The 22,413-nt window shown below is 37.0% G+C and overlaps 1 protein-coding gene across 4 annotated transcripts in view; it reads left to right on the forward strand.

Moving 5' to 3' along the window:
* The window catches only part of LRBA (LPS responsive beige-like anchor protein), a 374,344-nt gene that overhangs the window by 35,840 nt on the left and 316,091 nt on the right, over positions 1-22,413 (forward strand). For all 4 annotated transcript variants that reach the window (XM_039551359.1, XM_039551361.1, XM_039551360.1 and 1 more), the window contains exons 3-17: positions 4,836-5,067; positions 5,206-5,306; positions 7,468-7,563; positions 9,528-9,649; positions 9,755-9,881; positions 11,027-11,146; positions 11,461-11,607; positions 12,462-12,659; positions 13,237-13,370; positions 14,646-14,754; positions 14,863-15,015; positions 15,617-15,785; positions 17,942-18,021; positions 19,962-20,024; positions 21,788-21,885. In XM_039551359.1, coding sequence (XP_039407293.1) covers positions 4,836-5,067; positions 5,206-5,306; positions 7,468-7,563; positions 9,528-9,649; positions 9,755-9,881; positions 11,027-11,146; positions 11,461-11,607; positions 12,462-12,659; positions 13,237-13,370; positions 14,646-14,754; positions 14,863-15,015; positions 15,617-15,785; positions 17,942-18,021; positions 19,962-20,024; positions 21,788-21,885 — 1,949 coding nt within the window. The remainder of the gene's footprint in view (positions 1-4,835; positions 5,068-5,205; positions 5,307-7,467; positions 7,564-9,527; positions 9,650-9,754; positions 9,882-11,026; positions 11,147-11,460; positions 11,608-12,461; positions 12,660-13,236; positions 13,371-14,645; positions 14,755-14,862; positions 15,016-15,616; positions 15,786-17,941; positions 18,022-19,961; positions 20,025-21,787; positions 21,886-22,413) is intronic.

A 22,413-nucleotide genomic window follows, 5' to 3' on the forward strand; every position in this document is an offset into this window, starting at 1 on the left:
TAGGGTAATGCTGCATGGGGGAGATTGGCAACTTCAGCCTGAGGTATCAGCAGGAAAAGTTTGTAATTTTACGCAAAAATTACCTGTTTTCTCTTTGATGTTGTTTTTTGGTTTTTTGGTTTGTTTGGGGGTTTTTTGGGTTGTTTCTGGTTTTGTTTGAAAATGGGAGAAACCAAGTCCAAAATTAGAGCAAGATTCAAGGGGAATCTTCTGCTTACAGAAGAGGTTGGAGCAGAATCTTTCCTTCTCTGAAAGAGTCACTGGTCACTTGCATGTTCATGGTCTCACTTACTTTAAACTTTGAGCCAAGGTACCAAAAGACCTTAAATCATCTGTGTCTTGCTGGAAGGTATCACCTCACCTTTCTTGAGTGGGTCTTCCCACAGTTCTTTGTATTTTCTCTAGTTTTTCTAGAGCATTATGTAACATTGATATAGCAGCAATACAGTGAAGAAAAAAGTTGACATCCAGGCTTTTTCTGCCCCTTTCTTGCCCTCCCTGTTAACCTCTCTGGGCCTGAGCTGTTTCACTGACTTGACGTTCATGGTAATATCACTATTTGATGTACTTATCCAAACTATTAACAGGCTTTCCTGACAAATCTTCTTAGGACTCAAATTTTAATGTTCTCACCTCCAGGTGTTGTGTTAGTGATGGAAAAGACTTCATGGAAAAGTGGGGGTCGAGGGGCAGAGAATGCACTACTGCAAATTAATATGTCTGAGTTACTCTTTCCCAATGTTTTTCCTCTTCTGTTTTGTAGAAGCCTTTCCAAATCACAACCATCTTTCTATCATATCTGGATTTGTATCATGGTGCTGACCGTTCCTGTTTATTGTGTGCCTTCAGGGAATTTGACCAAATTGGAATCACCCATGACCCTATGAGACACTTACCCTAAAGAGATTTTAATTCTTATACTTCCCGTATCTTTGGCATTAGTTTATGATGATTAATAAATTTCAATCAGTTAAATTCAAAGAGTTTCTGAATATGTGAGATGTATTTCTGAGTATGTGAAAGGGGATGGAGTCAGGGAGGTGGTTTATTTCGTTGGTGGAAGGTAAGAACAAATGTAGGCAAAGAATATTACAAACAGCCAGCTTTGTGGGTTCTTATTAAGCATAAACGTAAAAAATTTTCACTGAGATTCAACCAGCTTATTTGGTTGCATTTTTTTTTCTTCATGGAATAGATGTCCATACTCCTTGTTTTGGACACGCTAAAGAAACAATTCTGATATTACAAAATCATCATCTTGAGGGAAAGGGAGGTCACAGTTTGGCTAATAGTCCTTCCTCCTGGCTTTGGGGAACAAAGCAAGTACTTGATGTGTGGTTTATCTAACAACCAGAAGGATGATGAAGCTCTTTAGAAGTGAAGACTTTTTTTGGAGATTTGAGATAAAAATATGAAGATCCAGCCCTGTAGTTCTCCCAGGTAGAGCCAATTTAGCTTTTCCAGGAGAAATGCTGATTGTGGACTTCGTTTCTTCTTTTTGTGTTACAGGTAATTGAAAAAGTTTTTCTTGGGTTGTCTTGTAAGCTTTCTAAATATTTATCTGTTAGTGGGATAAATAATTTAAGTTAGATTAATAATCTAGATCATGTTCTTTCAGGAAGGTGGAGCTTGACTGTTTATTCTGAGGTATTTTCTGCGTGCAGTAGTTTGGTCGTTGCTTACCCAAACAGTGAACCATCTCTTTCATATCTCACGTCACTTCATTGCAAAGAAAGGTTAGGTGTGTTTAAATTGTCCTTCTTGGTTTTATTTAGAAGTGTTGTAGTGCTATTTTATACTAAAAATTAGTGCTACTATGTTGGCTTCTCATTAGTTTAATTTTCTAAGGGGGGGGGAAATACACTCTCTGCATGTGTATTTAAAAATTGCTGTATTCTCTCTGTTCTCAATCAGCTAAATGTAGAACCATTTTACTGAGAAGCTTGAGCTATTGGTTTAGTTTATGTATTTTTTTTGAAGGTGGATATAACTGGCAAAATCTAAAATTTGTGAAGATGTATTTGAATGCTGCCCTTTAAAACCATTCCTGTAAGCTTGTACTTAATTCTACATGCTGAAGAAAGAAAACGTTATGCCACCCTGTAGGTTGCTATAAAGATTGTTTATGCAGCTCAGCATAGGACTTAAAACACATTGAATTGGAGAATTTTGAAAAATGTACTGTGTGACACAGGAGACCAAATCATGCTAAAGTGCAAGGAAAGACTATACATCAGTTCAAAGGCTACATTATTCAAAAAAATACAACCATAAAAAAGGTAATAAGATTACATTCTCACACTTCATGGCTAGTAAGGTGCATTAAGCTGCTCAGATATTCATAACTTACTGTGACATTTGGGAAGATTACATTTTGCTGTGCACAGCCATTACTGCAGCTCAGATAATAACTAGCCAATGCATGGACCTGGATTATGATCCCTGTCATTGGAAACAAATTTGTGTTTTGAAGGTTGATCAGTTTCAAATCACCATTAGAAAGGGTTAATGTGAAATAGTGTGGGGTGTGTGTGCCTGTGTGTCTCTAAAGGGTGTGCATACATATTGTACATCAGCTGCACCCTGCCTTGGGTATTCTGCTTTCCCTGGCAATTTTTTTTGTCCTCACTTCCCTCACAGGAAGTGTTAAAATGGTAATTTTTTTTTTACCATAGCATATTATTCCTAGAACGTGCTTGCTGAAATGCTTGTGTTTGCAGATTAGATTGGAAACCTAATTTGACAGCTTCCTGGATGGGTGGGTTCTGATAATAGTGTGTGTAGCCAAAAATGAAAGATTGGTGGTGTAGACTATAGGGTGAAGGTAAGGTCACCTCCAGTAGCTGTATATGGTTTTGGTGTGATAATTGATGGCTGGCTGATAGTTAAAACCAAATGCATAAGGAGATGAATTTCTTGTTAAGAATTAGCAGGTGGTTTGTGGCTAGAATTTAACCTTCAGCTGTTCTGTCTCTACACAGAATACAGTATTTTCTTTGTTTCTTACTTTGATTTTAAGAAGAGCAGCTTCTTGAGGAATACCTCAGTTTTGTAGAGGATAAATTCAGTGTGAAATGAGGTTATTTATTTTACATTTTCTAATGTTCTGTTGGAGTTTGTTTTTTTTTTTGGGGGGGGGGGTGTATTTTTCTCTTTGCATTTGTTTTGAGGTAATTCTATGTTAATTTGTTCTGCCTAGCATACCCTACAGAGCTTTCTTGAGGTAGGCCTCTGCTCCACCTTTTTTTGGAAGGGGAAAACTAAAGCTTGGAGAGTGGTAATGATTTGATAGATTTGTTTGAGTTGACAGTGTGAGTTGATATAGAGAAGCTGGGAATATAACTCAAGTCACCCCATTCAGTTCTTGCTGTTTCCCGAGATATTATGGAAGCATCTGATAGTAAATTGCATAATTATTTTTCATGACCCAGAGGGGAGAAAATGGAAAAGTGTAAATTAGTGTTTAGAAATTGTTGCCATGAGACATTGTCTATTCTGTCATAAAAGCAGTAACTTTCTCTGCTTCCTGTGGTGTTTGGCATTAGTGATTTATGCCCAGAAGTCCAAAGATTGCTTCTTCAAAGTGACAAGGTTTAGACACTTGAGGAAAATGTATGGTAATTTCAGTGGTTAATGAAGAGTGTATATTCTGTTGATCTTTGGATCCTGACTACCTGAGAGAAGCTGTTGGAGCTAATATGGAAGCAAGTTAGTATATGGGTTTTGGGGCAGTTTTGACATGGTGTGATTTTAGCAGGTGACAGTATTGAAGCTGTTAATGGTCAAAGCCTGTGAAAGGAACACCACGTAGGACAGAAATAATGACTTGTAGAAACTTGTAAAAGTGAGAATGAGCTGAAATATTTCTGGTCGTGAGTCCATTTTCATAATTTGAGTCAATGTTATCTGAATTCCTGTTTGCATGCTGGTATATAATGGGTATTTTGGTAAGCACGTTTTTAAGGTTTATACAACTCCAAAGTCCAAGAGAAGTTTAAAAAGTGGATGGAGGGAGTTCTTATAAAGGAGTTAACTTAGTATAATGCATTTTGCCTTCAGCTGGAATTTTTATTTTATTAAGTACACAAGTGAGAGTGGAGCAGGTTATTTCCTTCCCCCCTCCACCTCTTCTACACAGGCATATGTGGTTACTCAGTGTATGTTCAAACAAAACTTGCCTCTAGGAGACCTGAAATATTACAGGATCTAAGTGTTGTAGCCAAATCACAGTCAAAGGCTTGGAACAGTGCTGCTGTTCCACATTCCTTCAAATACAGTAAGCCTTTGCTTCCTTTGAGTACCTGGGACTGCTAATGAACCTGGCAGTTAATTCTTAACCGGCTTTAGTCAGTGTCTTAGGAATGTCTCTTAAGTGTTCATAAGTGGCAATATTTCTGATGTGCATCAGCTCCTTTTGGCTAGAATTTCCGTCTTAATGGAGATTTGTTAAGCACGTGTGAAGGAAAGCTTTTGGGGTCAGTCCAGGCCATTTAAGATATTTTGACTGCTTTGTTGTGCTCACCTGTTTTAGAACACTCACTTGGTGTATTCACTTTTCAGCTCTGTAAACTTGGGACATCTGTATCCTAAACTACCCAAATGTTTTTCTGCAGCAACTGTCTGATAGTAGGTGACACCTTAAGAGCACCTTTGTTACTCAACAGAACTTGAAACAGAAGAAAAATAAGAGGATACATTGATATTGGCCTCATTATTTTTTTTGCCTTGTATCTTTGATAGTTTTCTTCTCACAGAATTAATGGCTTTAGGCATGGAATAGTACTTTGATACAGTTGCCTTAAGCTTTTCTTCTTTTAAATACTTTTCTCTGAAAGCTCGTCGGGGGCCAGTTTGACTTGGAAATGAACTTTATCATCCAAGAAGGAGAGGGCATCACCTGCATGGTGGACTTACTGGATAAGTGTGACATCACCTGCCAGGCCGAGGTTTGGAGCATGTTTACAGCAATCCTGAAGAAAAGTATACGGAATCTCCAGGCCTGCACAGAAGTGGGGCTCGTGGAACAAGTGCTCAAGAGGATTGATAGAGCTGACAACATGATTGCAGGTACAGCTTCTCCCAGTGTGGGACCCAAACTGTGCTGCTTCTATGCAAAATCTCATGGACACAGTTATTAATTAGATGATAAAAATTTGACACTGCATTTTATTAAGCATTTACATTGCTGTTCTTTTTCCTTTTTAGATCTCTTAGTGGACATGCTGGGTGTGTTGGCTAGCTATAACCTGACAGTTCGAGAGCTGAAGTTATTCTTCAGCAAGCTGCAAGGAGAAAAAGGGAGATGGGTAAAAGAAAACACAAAACTGAAACAATTTTTGTTGTGTTGCTTATATTTTTCCTAATTTTCGCAAGTTAAGACTGTTCCATAAACTTCATGATAAACAAGTTTTGAATGTACCAAAAAATACAGGAAGCTTTCTTGTATTATATAAAGAATCTTTTTACCCGCAAGCAATTAAAATACAGAGAGTTGAATAGTGAAGTTACATTACTGCATTGGTCTTTTTGAACACCTGGGAATAATAAGGTGACTCTTAAGTGTTTTTATACACATGATTTTATTTTTTTGATTCCAGCTATGTGAAATTGAAGGAAAAAGGCTTAAATTTCTTTTAAGTCACAAGAGAGAAATAAATAAAAAATGCCTACATAGGCAGTTCTGCCTGCTCCCATTTTCACATTGCTGTACCTTACCGGAAGATTAAAATAATTTATCCAGTTAGGGAAGTAAGAATTCTGGCAGAAATTGAACTGAAGGAATTAAGTCCAAATGAAAAGTCTCGTTTCTGTGTGGAATAGAAAAGGACCTTTTTACAGCTGAGAAACCACCTTCCCTAAAGTGAAAACGTGTATGTTGTAGAGACCACCTGATAAAGTTTTCTTCAACACACAGTTGTTGTTTCACTGGACTTGGGAGCTGTTTTAACAATCATTTGACCTGCATTGAATTTTAATTCAGCTACTGTTATTTCTAAATACTCTGCCTAGTGCAGAGGAAAGGTAGCAGTGTCTCTGTTGACTTCAAATAATTTTTAAAGAGAGTATACCATATAAAAGCAAGTATGCACACATAATACAGCAAATTTTAAAAGGCCCTTTGAAATAAATAACTTTGGAGATCTTAACCTGCTTTAATAACAATATTCTAAACTTCATAATGGTTTAAACTTAGTAATTGAATATAGAGAATATATTTAACTGTAGGTGAATTAAAGTTATCTCTGTAACATTAACTTTTTCATTTCCTGTCTCCCTGCTATTTGCATTTAATTTCCTTTCCTTATTAAAGACCAAATACAGGGGAAAGCAAGAGAAAAATGCCACAGTTGGATTGCCAAGGAGTTGTACAACTCCATAAATCTTAAAATCAGCAGAACTGTAAAGATACCAAGTATTTTGCTACAACACAAATTACCTGGTCAAATTCTATAGCCCTACAGACATCTAAGCAGTTCTCAGCATTTCCTCCTCATTTTAAACTCAGGTTCTTGAAGCACTCCTTCACTGACTGCACTTTTGGTACATTTGAAATACTTGTAATGGATCATGCAGTGCTTAGTTTTCAGAGGGTAACTGTTTACAGCAGGGGGACAAAGGGCACTTTCAGGAAAATGTCAGGATTATAAAATTGTAGTTTAAAAATAGATCTGCCAGAGAGATATTGTGTGGTGAAAGACAACACAGAAAATTATCTTGTCACTAGGATGAGTATTTTCTGTTGTTCTGTTGTTGTGAGCTCATATACTTGATTTGGAATTTATAGTTGCAGAGTATTACAATAAAATCAGCAGGATATGGGTCGTGGAGAAGTGTTAAGTATTCACACTGAGCACTCAGTTTAGGTGCTCCAAACTGCGCTTGGGACTTGAATCTCTCTCCATGGACTTCTGTGAAAGTATAAACCAGATCAGTTTAATCTAATACATGATTGTAGTCCTGATGGAAATAATCCTTCTGCTGATCTTCCCTTTCTTTTTGCTGGGTATTCCCCATCTCCCTTGTGCTGGGACAGGTTTCACCCAGCTGCAATCCAGAACAGTTGTAAATAAAAATTGGTTTCATTTGTTTTCCCTAAATTAGTTTTCATCTGGATCAGTTTGCTTTCTTTAGCTTACTGCAAAATCATGCAGAGAGCTGATGGGAGTGACAGAGGCAGGAATCAATGATCAGAGTCAGTTTAGCTTATGCTGTGTGAGAGTGGCTCTGGCCTTCAAATCCTTACTGAAGTTACCAAATTAATTGTATTTCAGGGCACCTACTTTATATTTTGTGAAGGTATTCATGACTGTTAATGTTTTATTAGAAGTCCTCAGTGTCTTAGCAGGGTGTTATTTACCCATGTGCAATGTTTTAAAATGTGTTAGAATTTGCTTTTTGTGTGTATAGTCTTTTCTTTCTTACAGGTTTGTTTTATTTATTTACAAATGTAGTAATTCTCTTTGTCAGCCACCACATGCTGGAAAGTTATTGTCTGTGTTAAAACACATGCCTCAGAAGTATGGACCTGATGCCTTCTTCAACTTTCCAGGAAAAAGTGCTGCAGTATGTAGATATTTTAAGTTTCTTGTTTGTTTGTTCATTGTTCTATTAAGGCCTTTGGTTATTTTCATTTGTGGTGTTCTTTGTCTCATCTGTCATTGTCATAGAGTTTTAACCAAATTTTGTTTTCTGCCTGACACTTACACTAGTGCCTGAATAATCATGTTTATAATAGATGTGCAATATCACTACAGAAAGACAAATACTATTTCATAAAGAATGGATACAAATGAGGCTGCTTTTTTATATTTTGTAATTTTTTTTCAGACTGGTTCAGTTAAATCTTGTTGCAAGGAGAATATACCTGCTTTTCACTCTAGATGCTTATGAGAAATCTTTCAGAAAGTGTTGTTCCTACACGTTTATAGGCTGAATAATACTGAAAAGGATTAAATTTAGCAATGATTAGTCTTTTTGTAATTGTTCATGTGATTAAGTTTTGTGGTGTTCACTTGAAAAAGAACTTGAAACTAAATAGGCATTTGGAAAACCCTGTGCAGAATCTTCTGTTGGAATTCAAGTATGTCAACACTTTTGCTTCTACAATTGAAGAATGAAAAATTATGTTCAAAATTTCATGCTTAATTCAGAATAAGATTTGAATAAGATTTATCAGATGACTCTTGGCAGTTTTCTTCACATAAACCCATTAGCTTTCTGCCTTGGTGGCTTGAGATTGAATTTCACCAACTTGATGACATAATGAATTATTTTTTTGAATGGAAACTTTGGAGACTGAAAAATGCAGACTATTAGAAAAGTGCTCCTGCAGTTTTATCACATGCAGCAGAACTTGGCAATAGAGAGACATATTTTTGTTCATTTTGGTTATTCATGGTTTTGTATTTAACTTCTGGTTTGTATTTAACTTCTGTTAATTATGTTGAATGCTTGAACCATATGTTATGATATTGGGGTGCCTCAGTAACCTTTATGTGCATATTTTTATATATATTTAAATTAAGAAGTCTAAGAAATTATTTACTATAATTACTCTGTGATCCATTGTGAGTAAAGTCAAGTGATAGTGCTACCGGTTCCCAAGAGTTAGGTGCAAAGACAGGGAGACTGGTTAGTTGGCTGGTATAGAGAAGGATGTATAGCATTTTGTTTGGACAGGAGTAGCTGAATGGAGCATGGGAACATAATAGCATGTCTGGAGACACTTTGGTCCTTTGATGTTTTTTTATTCATTGGCATTGATCACCTGGACGGCATTGTTGATCAGAGGTTATGGCAATCTTAATTGAAGTGTGTATTGCAAACCTGTGCAGCAAACTAGTAGAAAGTTAATAGTAATGTTAAAAAAACTCAACCAAACAAAAAATGAAAAAAACTAAAACCCCAGCTGTTTGAAACAAAACAACTGTTTTGTTTGTGTTGCCACACTGTAACTCAAGGGCTTTTGCACTAACAAACACAATGCTTGATATGAAGATTTTGCCTGGTGGGGATTGTATTGTGTTTCTTTTGAGGAAGTTTATAATTCTGTCTTATTCTCACTGGAAGCCTACATAGATATGGATTTCAGGAGAGAAAATAATTTTTTAAGTGAAATGTGGACAGCTTTGCCTTTATGATCAGTTATTTTCCTGACTACCAGCACTATGTGAAAATGGATCTAATTATTCTGTCAGGTTACCATAAAACCAAACCAACCTGAATTTGCATTTCGAGAAGTCGTTATTCCATAAGGCTTTCACTAAAGGATTTAAGTTTTGAAGCATAGGTTACTATTAATAATCTTTTTTGAGATATAAAGGTCAGTTTTAAAATATTTAGGTTAATTAAATATTATATCAAGTACAAAGTGAACAGAAGTTAGGGCAGATTTTTTTCTTTAGTATAGAGAAACTGTACACATTTGCAGTGTATCTCTGTTTATCAGCATATATTTGTAGAGTGTATCTTAAGCTGCACACTTTTGTGTTTATCTTTCTCCATGAATTACTTTTTGCTTTCTTCAGGCTATTGCCTTACCTCCTATAGCCAAGTGGCCATACCAGAATGGATTTACTTTCCACACTTGGCTAAGAATGGATCCTGTAAATAATATTAATGTGGATAAGGATAAGCCTTATTTATATTGGTGAGTATTATGTAAAACTGTTATTGCTGATGTTCAGTTTCTATTAATTGTTCAATGATTTCTGCATCCATTTGTGTCTGTGCTGATTTTGTTCTGATTTGTCAGTTTTCGAACAAACAAAGGACTTGGTTATTCTGCTCACTTTGTTGGAGGCTGCTTGATTGTAACGTCCATAAAATCAAAGGGAAAAGGTTTCCAGCACTGTGTGAAATTTGATTTCAAGCCACAAAAGGTGAGTAAAAATAATAAAATCTTTCAAATAGGTTTCATGAATCCAAAATTGTAGTGTGGTGGTGTGTGGATGCTCAAAGGCAGGAGCAGAGGAATTTTCCAGCTGCTGAAGCATTTTGTTAAGTTTTTCTTTCTCATGCTTTAGCTGAAAAACAGTGAAAGATGGTTTTGTAAACTAATTCTCTATCTCTGCACCTGGGTTTTTTTTCCAGCTTTGTTTTGGTACTCTGGAAAAAATATTTTGAATGGGTGTTAGAGAACCTCAGCCAATCCATCTAGGGGGTGGCTGGTCAAGTGACCAATCATATAATGCTCTCTCACGTACAAAGATACATAACCTAGCGTGTAAATAATAAAATAATTCCTTTTCTGCTTGGATTTGGAGTGCATCATTTCTCACTGGTTCTTGGTAGAACAGCATTAGGGGTGTGTGTTGTAGCTGTTGATTAATCTGGTCTTTCTGTAGAAAAACAGTTACAGTGGAATAAACAAAACAAACTTGTGTTCTGAATCCTTACTTCTTTTTAATTTTACAACTAAAATATGAGCTGATTTTATTACTGGTGTTCAAGGCTGGCTTGTCTGTTACGTAGCGTTATGTGGTGTTGAACGTTCCCTTTTTCACTTAGATATCCTGCTGATGTTTCTGGAACAACTGGTGTAAACATCTTGTGGGAGGACAGGCTTCCTCAGGAATTCCTTATCAGTAATCCCTTGCTGTAAATATGGCTTCTGTTTGTGATAATTTGACATGCACAGCCTTTGAGAGGCTTTAGTCTGGAGCCATCCTTGCTCTTTGGAATGGCATTTGTAGTAGTTCATCATGCTAAGAGTAACCCAGTTTGGAACTTATTTACAGAGTGGTTTCAGTGTAGATTTGGTTCAGCATTGTCATAAAGATTTTTTGAGTTATATACCATAAATACCTTTTAAGCTTCTGTGTGGAAAAAAAGGCATATTATCCTTTGACAAAGCAATGTGAGAAAACTCACCAGTGACTTACTAATCTTTTCTACTTAAAATACATCTTTCAGTCGTAATTTAATTCATACAAAGAGTTGAATTTGTTCTCCCATGCCCCACTTGAATGCTTAAGCTACTCCTAAGTGTCTACAGAATTACAGAAACTGTTTTTTTATTGTTTAGTGGTACATGGTGACTATAGTGCACATCTATAACCGCTGGAAGAACAGCGAACTCCGGTGTTACGTGAACGGGGAACTGGCATCTTATGGGGAAATAACATGGTTTGTCAACACCAGTGATGTGAGTAATCCCTGCACACTAATGTCTGTAGCTGATCATCTTGATGGATTACATAGACATTCTTTGCCATTTTGTCCATAAACCTCCCCCATTTTATACATTTTTACAAAATTTTGAAATAAAAATAGTAACTTTCTGATAGAGGAGTAAGTTGTGCTTTTATACATGTGAAACTTGTTAAAATTTGTCTCTGCTGCGACAATCAAATACTTGTTAATGTAAAAATATTCCCTGATAAAATGCAGATTTTTTGCGTGATTTGCTTGTGTAGCATGGACTGAACCCTGATACTGGATTCTCTTTTCTGTTTTCAGACATTTGACAAATGTTTCCTGGGTTCTTCAGAAACAGCAGATGCCAATCGAGTGTTTTGTGGGCAGATGACATCTGTTTACCTTTTTAGTGAGGCTCTCAATGCTGCTCAGATCTTTGCCATTTATCAGCTTGGCCTGGGATATAAGGTACCTTAGAATTGACTTCTAAGTTTAATTCTGCTATGACTCCTTATGGTAGGTGGTAAGAATGTTGTGATACCTCTGTGTCCCAAAAAAAAATTTTATGGTGTAAGCTTTTTTATTAAACTCTTCCATGTTTCTTCAGTAAGCTTATGTACGGCCTTACAAGCTACAACTAAGCATTAATTCTGTTTCTTGATATCTTATTAAACAAAAAGAATGGTGCTCCTGTTTGCCTCTCAAAATTTCTGTGTTGGTGGTTGGCAGAGGGAGAACACAACTGTTATCTCTGGTTCACATTTTTGTTGAGGCTGAAAACTTTAGATCAAGTATGATGTATTTGTTTTAGAAATGTGGCTTTATAGTTGCTTGTTCTAGTGGGGTTTTGTTAATGTATGAAGTTAGTGCTGAGGATTAGTTTTGTTGCAGTGATTTATTATTTGTTTTGCCATAGCCTGAGGGGCACTAATTGAAGGCTGTTATTCCCCAGCAGCTGTACAAATATACGCTAAAAAAAGATGGTTCCTTTTCTATCTGCTCCTCAGTTATTAGTTCCTTCTGAGTGAACATTGCTGGCAGTCCTGCTGTTTCTGAGCTGATGTGGTTCTTTTACATTACCCACCATCTTGGCAATGACACTCTTCAGGGGCCAAAAAAATTCTGCCATTTTAATTGTGTAAAATTTACTTTGGGTCTTATGAGTCTTTGGTTTTTATGAGAACCTTTCTTTATGAAATGCTACTCGATTAAAGAAACAATGTTTTAATAATTTTTTTCAATAGTTGTTCTGGACTGTATCTTCAGTGTGCTTAATGTAATTTTTTTCTTCTTGCCTTCCTCAACCCTGCTTCCCAATTCAGGGAACGTTCAAGTTCAAGGCAGAAAGTGATCTCTTCCTCGATGAACATCACAAATTGTTGCTATATGATGGCAAACTCTCCAGTGCTATTGCTTTTATGTACAATCCAAGGGCTACAGATGCACAGCTGTGTCTAGAGTCATCCCCTAAGGATAACCCTTCTATTTTTGTTCATTCACCACATGCCCTCATGCTGCAGGTAAGTCAGCATTGTCATAGATTTGGAGGATACAAATGATTTCTGTCTGAAAACCTAAAATCCAGTTTTATAGGGATTTGGATAAGAGATAGAATTGCTTGTAGGTTGGGGTTTTTTGGGCTGGCCCTGCCCTTGTTTCTTGAACTAAAGAGGATGCCCAAAAATCCTAAGAAAAAGGCTTATTCTGTGAATAAATACAAATGCTGTATTAGCATTGAAAAAAAATCCTTCTTCCTCACTTCTCACATGTTCACTCCCCTACAGATGTTCCCTATCTCCCATCCTTTGCCCTGTTGATGTGAAATCCTTTTCTTCCCTGTGCTTTGAGTGCTACCTCCTGTAGATTCACATGAGGATCTACACTGTAGATCTGTACCTAAAGGTACCTGTATCTAAAGCAGTAGGTCAGGCATACTGGACATTTAGTGTGACTGTGGCAGTCAGTTTGTTCTTCTTGCTGTTTCTTTTTATTTGGTAATAGTACAGTTTTTATATTGAAGAAATAAAAGCTGTTTTTAAGGTACTTTTTATCGGTTTTTGAAGCAGGTTTCAATATTTCTTGTTTCTTCTTTGTCAGGATGTGAAAGCGGTCTTAACGCACTCAATCCAAAGTGCCCTGCACTCCATTGGAGGAGTGCAGGTGCTTTTCCCTCTCTTTGCACAGTTGGATTATAGGCAATATTCCTCAGACCACATTGACACAACTGTTTGGTGAGTGCATGAACTTACTGTGTCCTGGGCTTTGTTCCTTTGAAGTAAAGGAAATTGCTTTATCAAATGGCAGAGTAGTTTGCATTGTCTTGTGCAACAATGAATTCTATCTTACAACAGAAAGGTTACAGGCAGGACCTCAAAGTGATGTACTTGTTTGCATGAAATGTTCTGTGAAAGCTCACAGAGAATCAAAATGTACACAGATTTTATACTTGACAATGTGTGGTTGTTTGTGGTTTTTTTTTTTTGTTTGTTTGGTTTTGGTTTTTTTGGTTTTTTTGTGTAGCAGAATTATGGATAATTCTCTTGAGCTTATTCCTGTCATGAAGAGAATTCTGTCAGGAAGGCTTCAAGAGAAACTCCAGAAAGGATGAATTTTTCAGCTACATGAAGTCATTCCTTGGAATTTTTCTTCTTTTTTTTTTTAACCTTCAGATTTTTGGAAGATACTGTTACTTAGTGTTGCTGCTAGACTTTTCCTCTGGTTTGAGCTCTGTTTCAACTCCATCCAACTTCTGATCATCCAGGCACAGAAGCTGGTGGAGCTCCTAAGTTAGAGAGCAGCAGTAAAAGCAAAGGGATTGCTTTTTAGAATTCGGCTGTAATTTGCTCTGTTTCATTACATTTTTAGTTTCATGACTGTTTCAATATGATGCGTATCCATATTGTTGCTTAAAAGGAATGGTCACAATATTCCTTCAGCCCATTTCTTTGTGCCTGGTGTCTCCTGAGCTGGCTCAGGCTTGGGCATCTATGTGATAAGTCAGGGATTTGATTCAGTTGCAAATTGGCTCAGCAACACAGGGGTTTTCAACTGGTTAAATTCTTGATCCACAGGCACTAGTGCCTTGACAGGAATATTTCCTCTAGCAGCAGTACAACAGCAAAGCTGTGTCTAGAAAAATATCTGCTCATCTGATAGCATAAGAAACAGAATGGCAATTGTTACTGACTTTGCAGAAGTTTGTAAGTGAAATATGAAGAGAGAAGTGCAAACTTAACTGTTGCCTTTTTGCAAGAATTCAGAAGGATTTTGCTTTTGTATGGTTATCTCAGAATCCAGAATTCCAAGTTAGAAAAGCATGAATAAAATCAAGAAGTTTTCTGAAGCAAGCTTTCAAAATTTAGTCTTGCTTTTTGTTTTAAAAGTTCTGATTTGAACATTTGTGTAACATGTATCTCTGGGTTGTGTAGTGGAAGTGTTAATTTGGAAATACTTTGTCTTGTTGTAACCCTTTAAAACATTTTTGTTTACTAAACCATGTTTTCCAGTTCTACTTTACTGGCATTCATCATGGAGTTGTTGAAGAACTCTATTGCTATGCAAGAGCAGATGCTTTCCTGTAAAGGCTTCCTTGTGATAGGATACAGCCTGGAAAAGGTAAAGTAAATCTTTCTTGATGTCTTACATTAATGTTGAATTTTTTTTGAGATAAATACTTTTCCCAGACTGTTGCAGGGCTCTCCTTAGGCTGATCTTCTTTTGCAGTCTTCCAAAGCCCACATTTCCAGAGCTGTACTAGAACTTTGCCTTGCCTTCTCGAAATACCTGAGCAACTTACACAATGGGGTGCCCTTGCTGAAGCAGCTGTGTGATCATGTTCTCCTGAATCCTGCAATATGGATTCATATCCCAGCACAGGTAAAATTGCTTATTCTTATCAGTAAGGTATCTTACGGTGTATTGATTTGGGAGTGTTGAAACTAAGCCTAAGAATTATGGGTTCTGGCTATGCAACAGAAATCATCCAGGAATTGTTTCCAAGCTCTGCTTTGCTGCATATAGTTGTCAAGTTTTGCAGACTCCCAAGGTTTTCTGGGAGTTGGGAGACTTGCAGTGGTCTGCAGAACAGAGTTGTGACTTTTGACCCAGACTGAGAAGGAAGTTTGGATGGGTTAGTTGGCAAAAACTCAGCAATTTTTGAAGAGGAAATGATCTTGGGTGTCAGATTTTAAGTCTTAATATAAATTGACAGTGAGTATTTTTGTTTTGGTGAATCTCTGTTCTCTGAGAGTGAACAATTTTGATCAAAACTTGCCAGCTGAAACCTTTTTACCAGCACTGTACAGTTTCAGAAATATAATGAAATTTTTCATCCATTTGCAGAGGTTTTTAGACTAACCTATGCAGAGAAAAATCTATTTCTTTAAGATGTTTTGATAGATGAAATTTAGGAATTTAGTTGTCTGACATGCTGCAATTCAGGTGTGATGATTTTTGTTTTCCTGACTGGGTGTTGTAGGTTCAGCTGACCCTGTACACTTACCTGTCTACGGAGTTCATTGCCACTGTTAACATATATGGAGCAATCCGGCGGGTTGGGACAGTGCTTTTGGTCATGCACACCCTCAAGTATTATTACTGGGTGGTGAACCCTCAGGATCGCAGTGGAATAACTCCCAAGGGCATAGGTATGTACATGTATCTTGATTTTTACTCTCACAATCTGATGTTTGTTGTAAAAAAGTTTTGTATACAATGTTTAGAATAGAACCATACTTCAGTGTAGGTTTCGGGGGTTCTGGGGTCCAGGTCGGGACGGCCGGACGTAGACGGTGACAGATGGAGACAAGAGATCTCTATAGGCAGGTCTTGGGACACAGTCGGTTTATTGTAAAGGGCGTGGGTATTGGGGCACTGCTCAGAGCTGGTAGACTCAGCTCTGAGCAGGCCCAAGAGAGCAAGAGAGTGAACGGGTGAGAGAGAGAGTGTAAGAGCAAGAGTAAGAGCAAGAGTAGAAATGGAAGAGAGGAATAGAGAAGAGAGAATCAGAATGTCTGAAGTCCTGGTTACAATACAATAAATCATCTTCTGTACTGAATATTCTAATTGTCACTAACCAATCTAATACAAGATACAAATCCTATAGCATTTACATACAGCCTATAAGAGTTCTTATATTACCATAGAGTGTTACATCTTAACTTCTAAAAACTACTCTTCGGACCCCTTCTGCTGAGCTAGTAGGGTCTGCTCTGACCCTTGGACCTGCCTGCTAGCAGAGGGTATTGTTCAATCAAGAGGGGATTACTTCAGTGGCCATACCATTGTTTTCTAGTTGTTCAGTAACTAAGACCTGGTATTTCAAAAGTGGCTTTCATTTCGATGTTGCCTGTAGTTTTCATATTCCCAAAATCTTTTGTCAGGCAATCATATTTCCAAGGTTTTCCTGTTTCATCTTCCCCAACACTTCAGAAATCATTATCCTTCAGTGGGGTGGGTTCCCCATAATGGTGTGAGCAGTGGGCTTTTTTCCTTGAAAGATTTTTTTCACAACCTAACGGAAACTTTCTTTAGAAGTCATATCCTCTGTCATCAGACACCTATGTGAACTGATACTAGACAGAAATGGTAGGGTGTTGGAACTGTAGAGCTGTGCCTGGGAATATGGTCTCTCTCTTTAACGAAAGGCTCTGGAATTTCAGAGAGAGAAGTGGGTGATGGAAGAGAGCTAGAGGTACTAGGAGTGAGTGCTCCTTAGACGTGTCTGATTTCCTACCACCAACTTCTCAAAATGCTCAGCCCTTCCTCTTAGAGGCTTGTAAAGATTGTTTTGTAGTATTTCGCATCCTTTAAGAAGCAAAAGCGTGTGTGTTTTTTCCTTTCTTTGTGCAGACATGGATTTTCTTAGTTTCTTAACTCATTTATTGAGCCTGAGGCAAGTGGATGAGTAGGACAGTCTTAGTAATGCAGTTTAATGGCTTGTTTTGACTAGGCTGGTTTATACTGAAAATAACTGTTCTTAAACCAAATATGCCTGTGGGCCTGTACATTATAAAACCATACTCATATGATCACTTTCATTCTCTAAATGGTTTGCTTTTCTGTGATGATTAAGATCATAAGAACAGTGACCCTACAGGCAAATGTAAAAACTATCCCCCAAAATATATTTGCAACAGTTCGTTTGCTTTCTGTACCAAAGCTTTTACTTGACTTTGACACTTGGTTGCACCTGTTTTTTTAACCTTGCCTCTCCTGGGAACTACTGAGTGTTTGAGTATTTAAAATGTTTCTTTGAAAGTCTGCTTTACACAGGAATGGCAGAAGCCAGTCCATTTGACTTTGAGTTAACAAATTAAGTCATGTCTTTCAAGGTACTCTTTATATGTAGGATTGTAAGATTGCTTTTTGTGTATTTAGCCAGTGTATAATAATGGCATGTAGCTCTTCCTTTGAGCTTTAGCAGAACTTAAAAAGAACTGTAAACTGCAAAAATTGAAAATCTGGAAATTCTGACATAAAGTTCTCATATCAGTCTTATTCCTTGCATGAAGTTGGTTCATAGCACTACAAGGAAATTTTAAAATCATCAGAATTTAGAGGGGTTTAGGAAACTATTTAATAAAAGCCTCGGTGGAACCTCACTGATCAGGCATTTTGCTAATAAAAAGTGATAAAACACAGTACTGTTTTGTGGTCTGAAATAGTGAAATAGAGGGAGGGAAGACTTAGTTTTGTGCCTTCTTCACCAGAAAATGCCTTTTATTTTTCTTTTTGTGAAAATGCAGTCTATGCTAATAACATCTGTTAACTTGTATTTTATGTGTCTACTTTTCTTTTGTAGATGGTCCACGTCCTACTCAAAAAGAGATTTTATCCCTGCGAGCATTTTTGTTGATGTTCATTAAACAGCTTGTGATGAAGGTAGGATAGCTTTAAATTATGGTAGGATATTTAAGTTTTCTTTCATGAAGAAATGCCTAATGTGCTCTAAAAGTGTTGAATTTTGTAACAATAAATAAACAGAAAAGCCATGTAAGGTGCTTCTTTTTGTTGTGGCTCTTGCCACGGACAGCAGTGCTAAAGATGCATTTTTTTCCTCTTTTGAGCTGTTTTTATAAAAAGTGGAGCTGTTACTAGCTGAGAAATGTTTACTATTGGGGAAATAAGTATTTAATTTCTTGTTTTGTTTTTTTTTTTTAACATGAGCAGTATTACATACATCATAAGTGCTTAAAGACTAAAGAGAAACGTTCGATATTACATGCTGTAGGTCAGTGGGACAAAGGAGGATAAGAGACTATCAATAAGGTTCACAACTATTCCTTGGACATTAGAGGAATGTTGGAATTCAGCAGCTCTACTGTTTATAGGCTCTTCATGACCCTTTCCTATCATAAGTTTTGGTTTCTCTCTTTTCTCTCTTCTGTGGACTGACTTTTCTTATGTTTGAATCTACCTCCCTTTTCCACTCTTCCCCTGTGTTGCTGATGGACCCGTGAGCTCTGCACAGAGCAGTAACTACCAGAAGAGCTCTACTCTTGACTCTTTGACTCTTACTTTAAATTGGATATTCTGCAATTGAATTATCAGGAACGTTTTGTCTATCAAACTCTAAAAGACTTTCATTAAGTGTTAGAGTCTTCTTTTTTTTTTTTTTTTTTCAAATTTCTTAACAGAGATTTATAACTTGGACAGTTTTGGGTAGAGTTTCACCAGGTTTGTCATGGTTTAACCTCAGCCAGCAACTGAGTACCACACAGCCACTTGCTTACTCTCCCAGCAGAGGAATAGTGGGATCAGGGAGAGAGTCACAAGAGCAAAAGCTTGTTGTGAGCTGAGGTAAAGACAGTTTAACAGGGAAAGCAAAAGCCACATACACAAGGAAAGCAAAACAAGGAGTTCACTTCCTGCTTCCCATGGGCAAGCAGGTGCTCAGCCATCTCCAGGAGAGCCGGGTCCCATCACACAGGGCCCCATAACAGTGACTTGGGAAGAGAAATGTCACCTCTCCAAGTGTTTCCCCCTTCCTCCTTCTTCCCACTACTTTATATCCTGAGCATGATGTAACATGGTCTGGAATATCCCTTTGGTCAGTTGGGGTCACCCATCCGGGCTGTGTCTCCTCCCAGCCTCCCAGGCATTCCCAACTTCCTCGCCAGTGTGGCTGGTCCAAAAAGCAGAAAAGGCCTTGGCTCTGTGTAAACCCTGCTCAGCAATAACAAAAACATCTCTGTATTATCAACACAGTTTTCATCACAAATCCAAAACTTAAAAGTGAAGAAGTCTGCTTTTGCCTGTCCTCCTCCTGTTCTTAGAAACTGTTGGTTTTTATTTTATTTTCACAAAAAATACTTCAAGGTATAACTGGGCATAGGTGCTATAAAATATTGAGATTTCGTCAAAGTTGATAGCAACTGAAGAGGGGCTTCTCTAGTGGAAAATAAGAAGGAAACACAGATATGGGTATAGCTAAGAGGCTTATAATTAAACTTCTAGATCTGCTTTTGAGTCCTTTATGCTACCTCAGTTTAATTCTTCTATTAACAGGAAGCTCTGGGTTCAAATTGACTGTATCAATTAACATGTATTACTCTAACTATTTCATATACTATATTGCTATTTATCTTGTTTTTATGCCTCTGTTGAAATTGCCTTAAAACACTTTTATAGCATTCAGTGGGTGCTTTTGGGGGCAGGGGAACAGCTACCTTGCAACTATGAAGCTGTTACAGTATCAAGTGAAAGCAAATTTGTTGTGTGGTACTTGCTTTGTTATATAAATATTTCTTGAAATAATGCTTTTTTGGAAGCAGCACTTTTGTACTTGGAAGATGATACTTAAAACCTGTTTGTTTTTAAAGGACTATGGAATAAAAGAAGATGAATTGCAGGCTATCCTCAATTACCTGCTCACTATTCATGAGGTAATTTTTAATTTGGGGGATGTGTTTGTGAAGAGAGGCATACTAGTGCAGTTTGTGACCACCAAATGTTTGAATAATTTCAAATATAACCTCCTTCATGCCACAAGATGGCTCTGCAGAGGAAGTAGCAAGCATTGTCCAATTCTTTAGAGTAGTGTGCTGATATGCCAATATTCTTGCAGTGATTTAAGCACTATGTTCAATGTTAGATTGAAGTTCATTAAGCCAGTAAGTCAAAATGGTTTCTTATGTTGTTCTACAAACCAATTTACCAAGCAGAAAAACAGATGGTGAGACTGACTTTAAAAAAAAGTCAAAATCTTGTTTCAGGCTGCCTAAGTAATATTTTTTGTTTTGTTTTTCCTCTCCTTTTTATTTTGCTTCTTAAATAAAGCAATAAAATTGAAAACATGCATTAAGAAAATAAAGATGTATGTTAATGGCATCCAAGAGAAGCATATAAACTTAATTGGGAGAAAATGTTGGTTACCACTGATACATCTGCATCTTCATATTTTAGCACCAGGAAAAGGCACTTTATGCCAGATGCAACATCAAAGACAAGGGAAATGGGGACATAAATCTAACTGATCTCGTCTCTGTAAGGGTGCTTGAAATGGGTAAAATAAGGAATTAATTGAACTTTATTTCAAACAGTATAGATTTTTAAATTTTTTTATTTTGCTTACACCTATATTTTCCTTTTATTGTCTTTGCTGGTTACTACTACCTGGTAGTACCACAGTCAAGCAGTTCAACTTTATGTGGAGAAGTAAAAAATAGGACTCTTGGTAAAATCTAAGAGTGAACTAAAATAGCAGAAGCTTTATATAGTCTTCAGATGAGGATGTGATGTTTTAAATATCTTAGCAGTTTGCATACTGAAGTGTAAAAGATCCATGAATGCTGAATCCCACAATCTAACTGTGAATTCAGAAAAACATCAACAAAAAAAGTAAAATTTAGCTGTCTCATAAGGCTCACTCCTCAGTGATAGCATCTGTAATGTCAGCTGATAATATCAGGTGAACAGAGTAGTTCAGGAGGATATAAAACTGATTTTCTAATAAAGAATCAGAATATTTGTTCAGAAGTGTTGTACAGTGTTTTATTTGTGGGCTTTTTTTGTTTTAAAATAAACTTTCATTTTAATACTACAAAGCATGGGAAAAGACAGTTGCATTTTGTTATTTCTTCGGTTATTTTTAATTACGATGAACTTGGAACAAATTAATGGACTGTAGCTTAGAGTGCTTTAGACTAAAAGTATGGAAAACTTTACTGAGCAGCTTGAATTACCCATTTTAAATATCGTCTGTGGCAGGCGGTAGTATTTTTTTTTCATGGTTTGAACATTTCTGAGTAGAAACTTTTCATTAAACACCACCCTGTGCCCCAGAAAATGTGCAGCAGCTTATTTGTAGCTCCTGTGCAGGATAGGACTGGGAAATACACATGCAAACGGAGGAGCACGTGTGGAAGGAAGTAACATAGTCTAAATATCCATTGCCTGTCAAATCCTTACATCCCAGACACTGATACATCACTTTTCACCCTAAACAATTAAGTGTATTTTTTGTAATGTTTTCTCCTGCATTTGCGTTTTAGCGCTATAGCTCTTTTGATCCTGGCCAAAATGATTTGGTCCTTAGTTTATTATTAGTCTCCACATACTCTTGAAATATTTTGTAGTGGTTCTTTTAGCTGAAACAATGTTCCAGTGTACATGTTGTGAATTCAAATTTGTAACTTTTATTCAACAGGATGACAATCTAATGGATGTCTTGCAGTTGCTGGTTGCTCTGATGTCGGAGCATCCTGGTTCTATGATCCCTGCATTTGATCAGAGGAATGGATTACAGTAAGTTAGAATTTTCTAAGTGGGAAAAAGGAAATAGTGTTTTGACCGTATTGCTTGCAAGAATTCCCGTGAAATCTAAAAGGTTCTCGTCGGCATGTGTGTTGCAGTCTTAGACTCCTCATCTTGGGAGATTTTTGGGTCCAGGTGTTCATTCTGACAAGAGGTGCTGTTGGATTTATTATCAATGGGGTGGTTTTTTTTAATGTTTCCAAGCTGTCAGTCACACTTAAGCAGGGAGTGATCCGTTTCAGTCTGTGCATTGATGTCTTCATCTACTGGTGCTCAGTCTTCAGCCTCCCGTTCTTACAGATGTTTTAGAACTGGAAGGGGGCTGGCAAAAATTGATTCAGATATCTTCTGATCCTTGTTAGTTTTCTTTTCCTTTTTTTTTTCCTGTGGGACTTTTGCAGAAAAACTTCCTATTTGTTTAAAAGTAGCACTTTATGTAATGCATTGTTTGCAATCTTCTTCCCAACAAACAGAAAAATATAACACTATTGTGAGAGAAAAGTAGGAGAAGTAGCAAAT

Source organism: Corvus cornix, chromosome 4 (genome assembly GCF_000738735.6).
Source record: "Corvus cornix cornix isolate S_Up_H32 chromosome 4, ASM73873v5, whole genome shotgun sequence".
NCBI classification, from domain to species: Eukaryota; Metazoa; Chordata; class Aves; order Passeriformes; family Corvidae; genus Corvus; species Corvus cornix.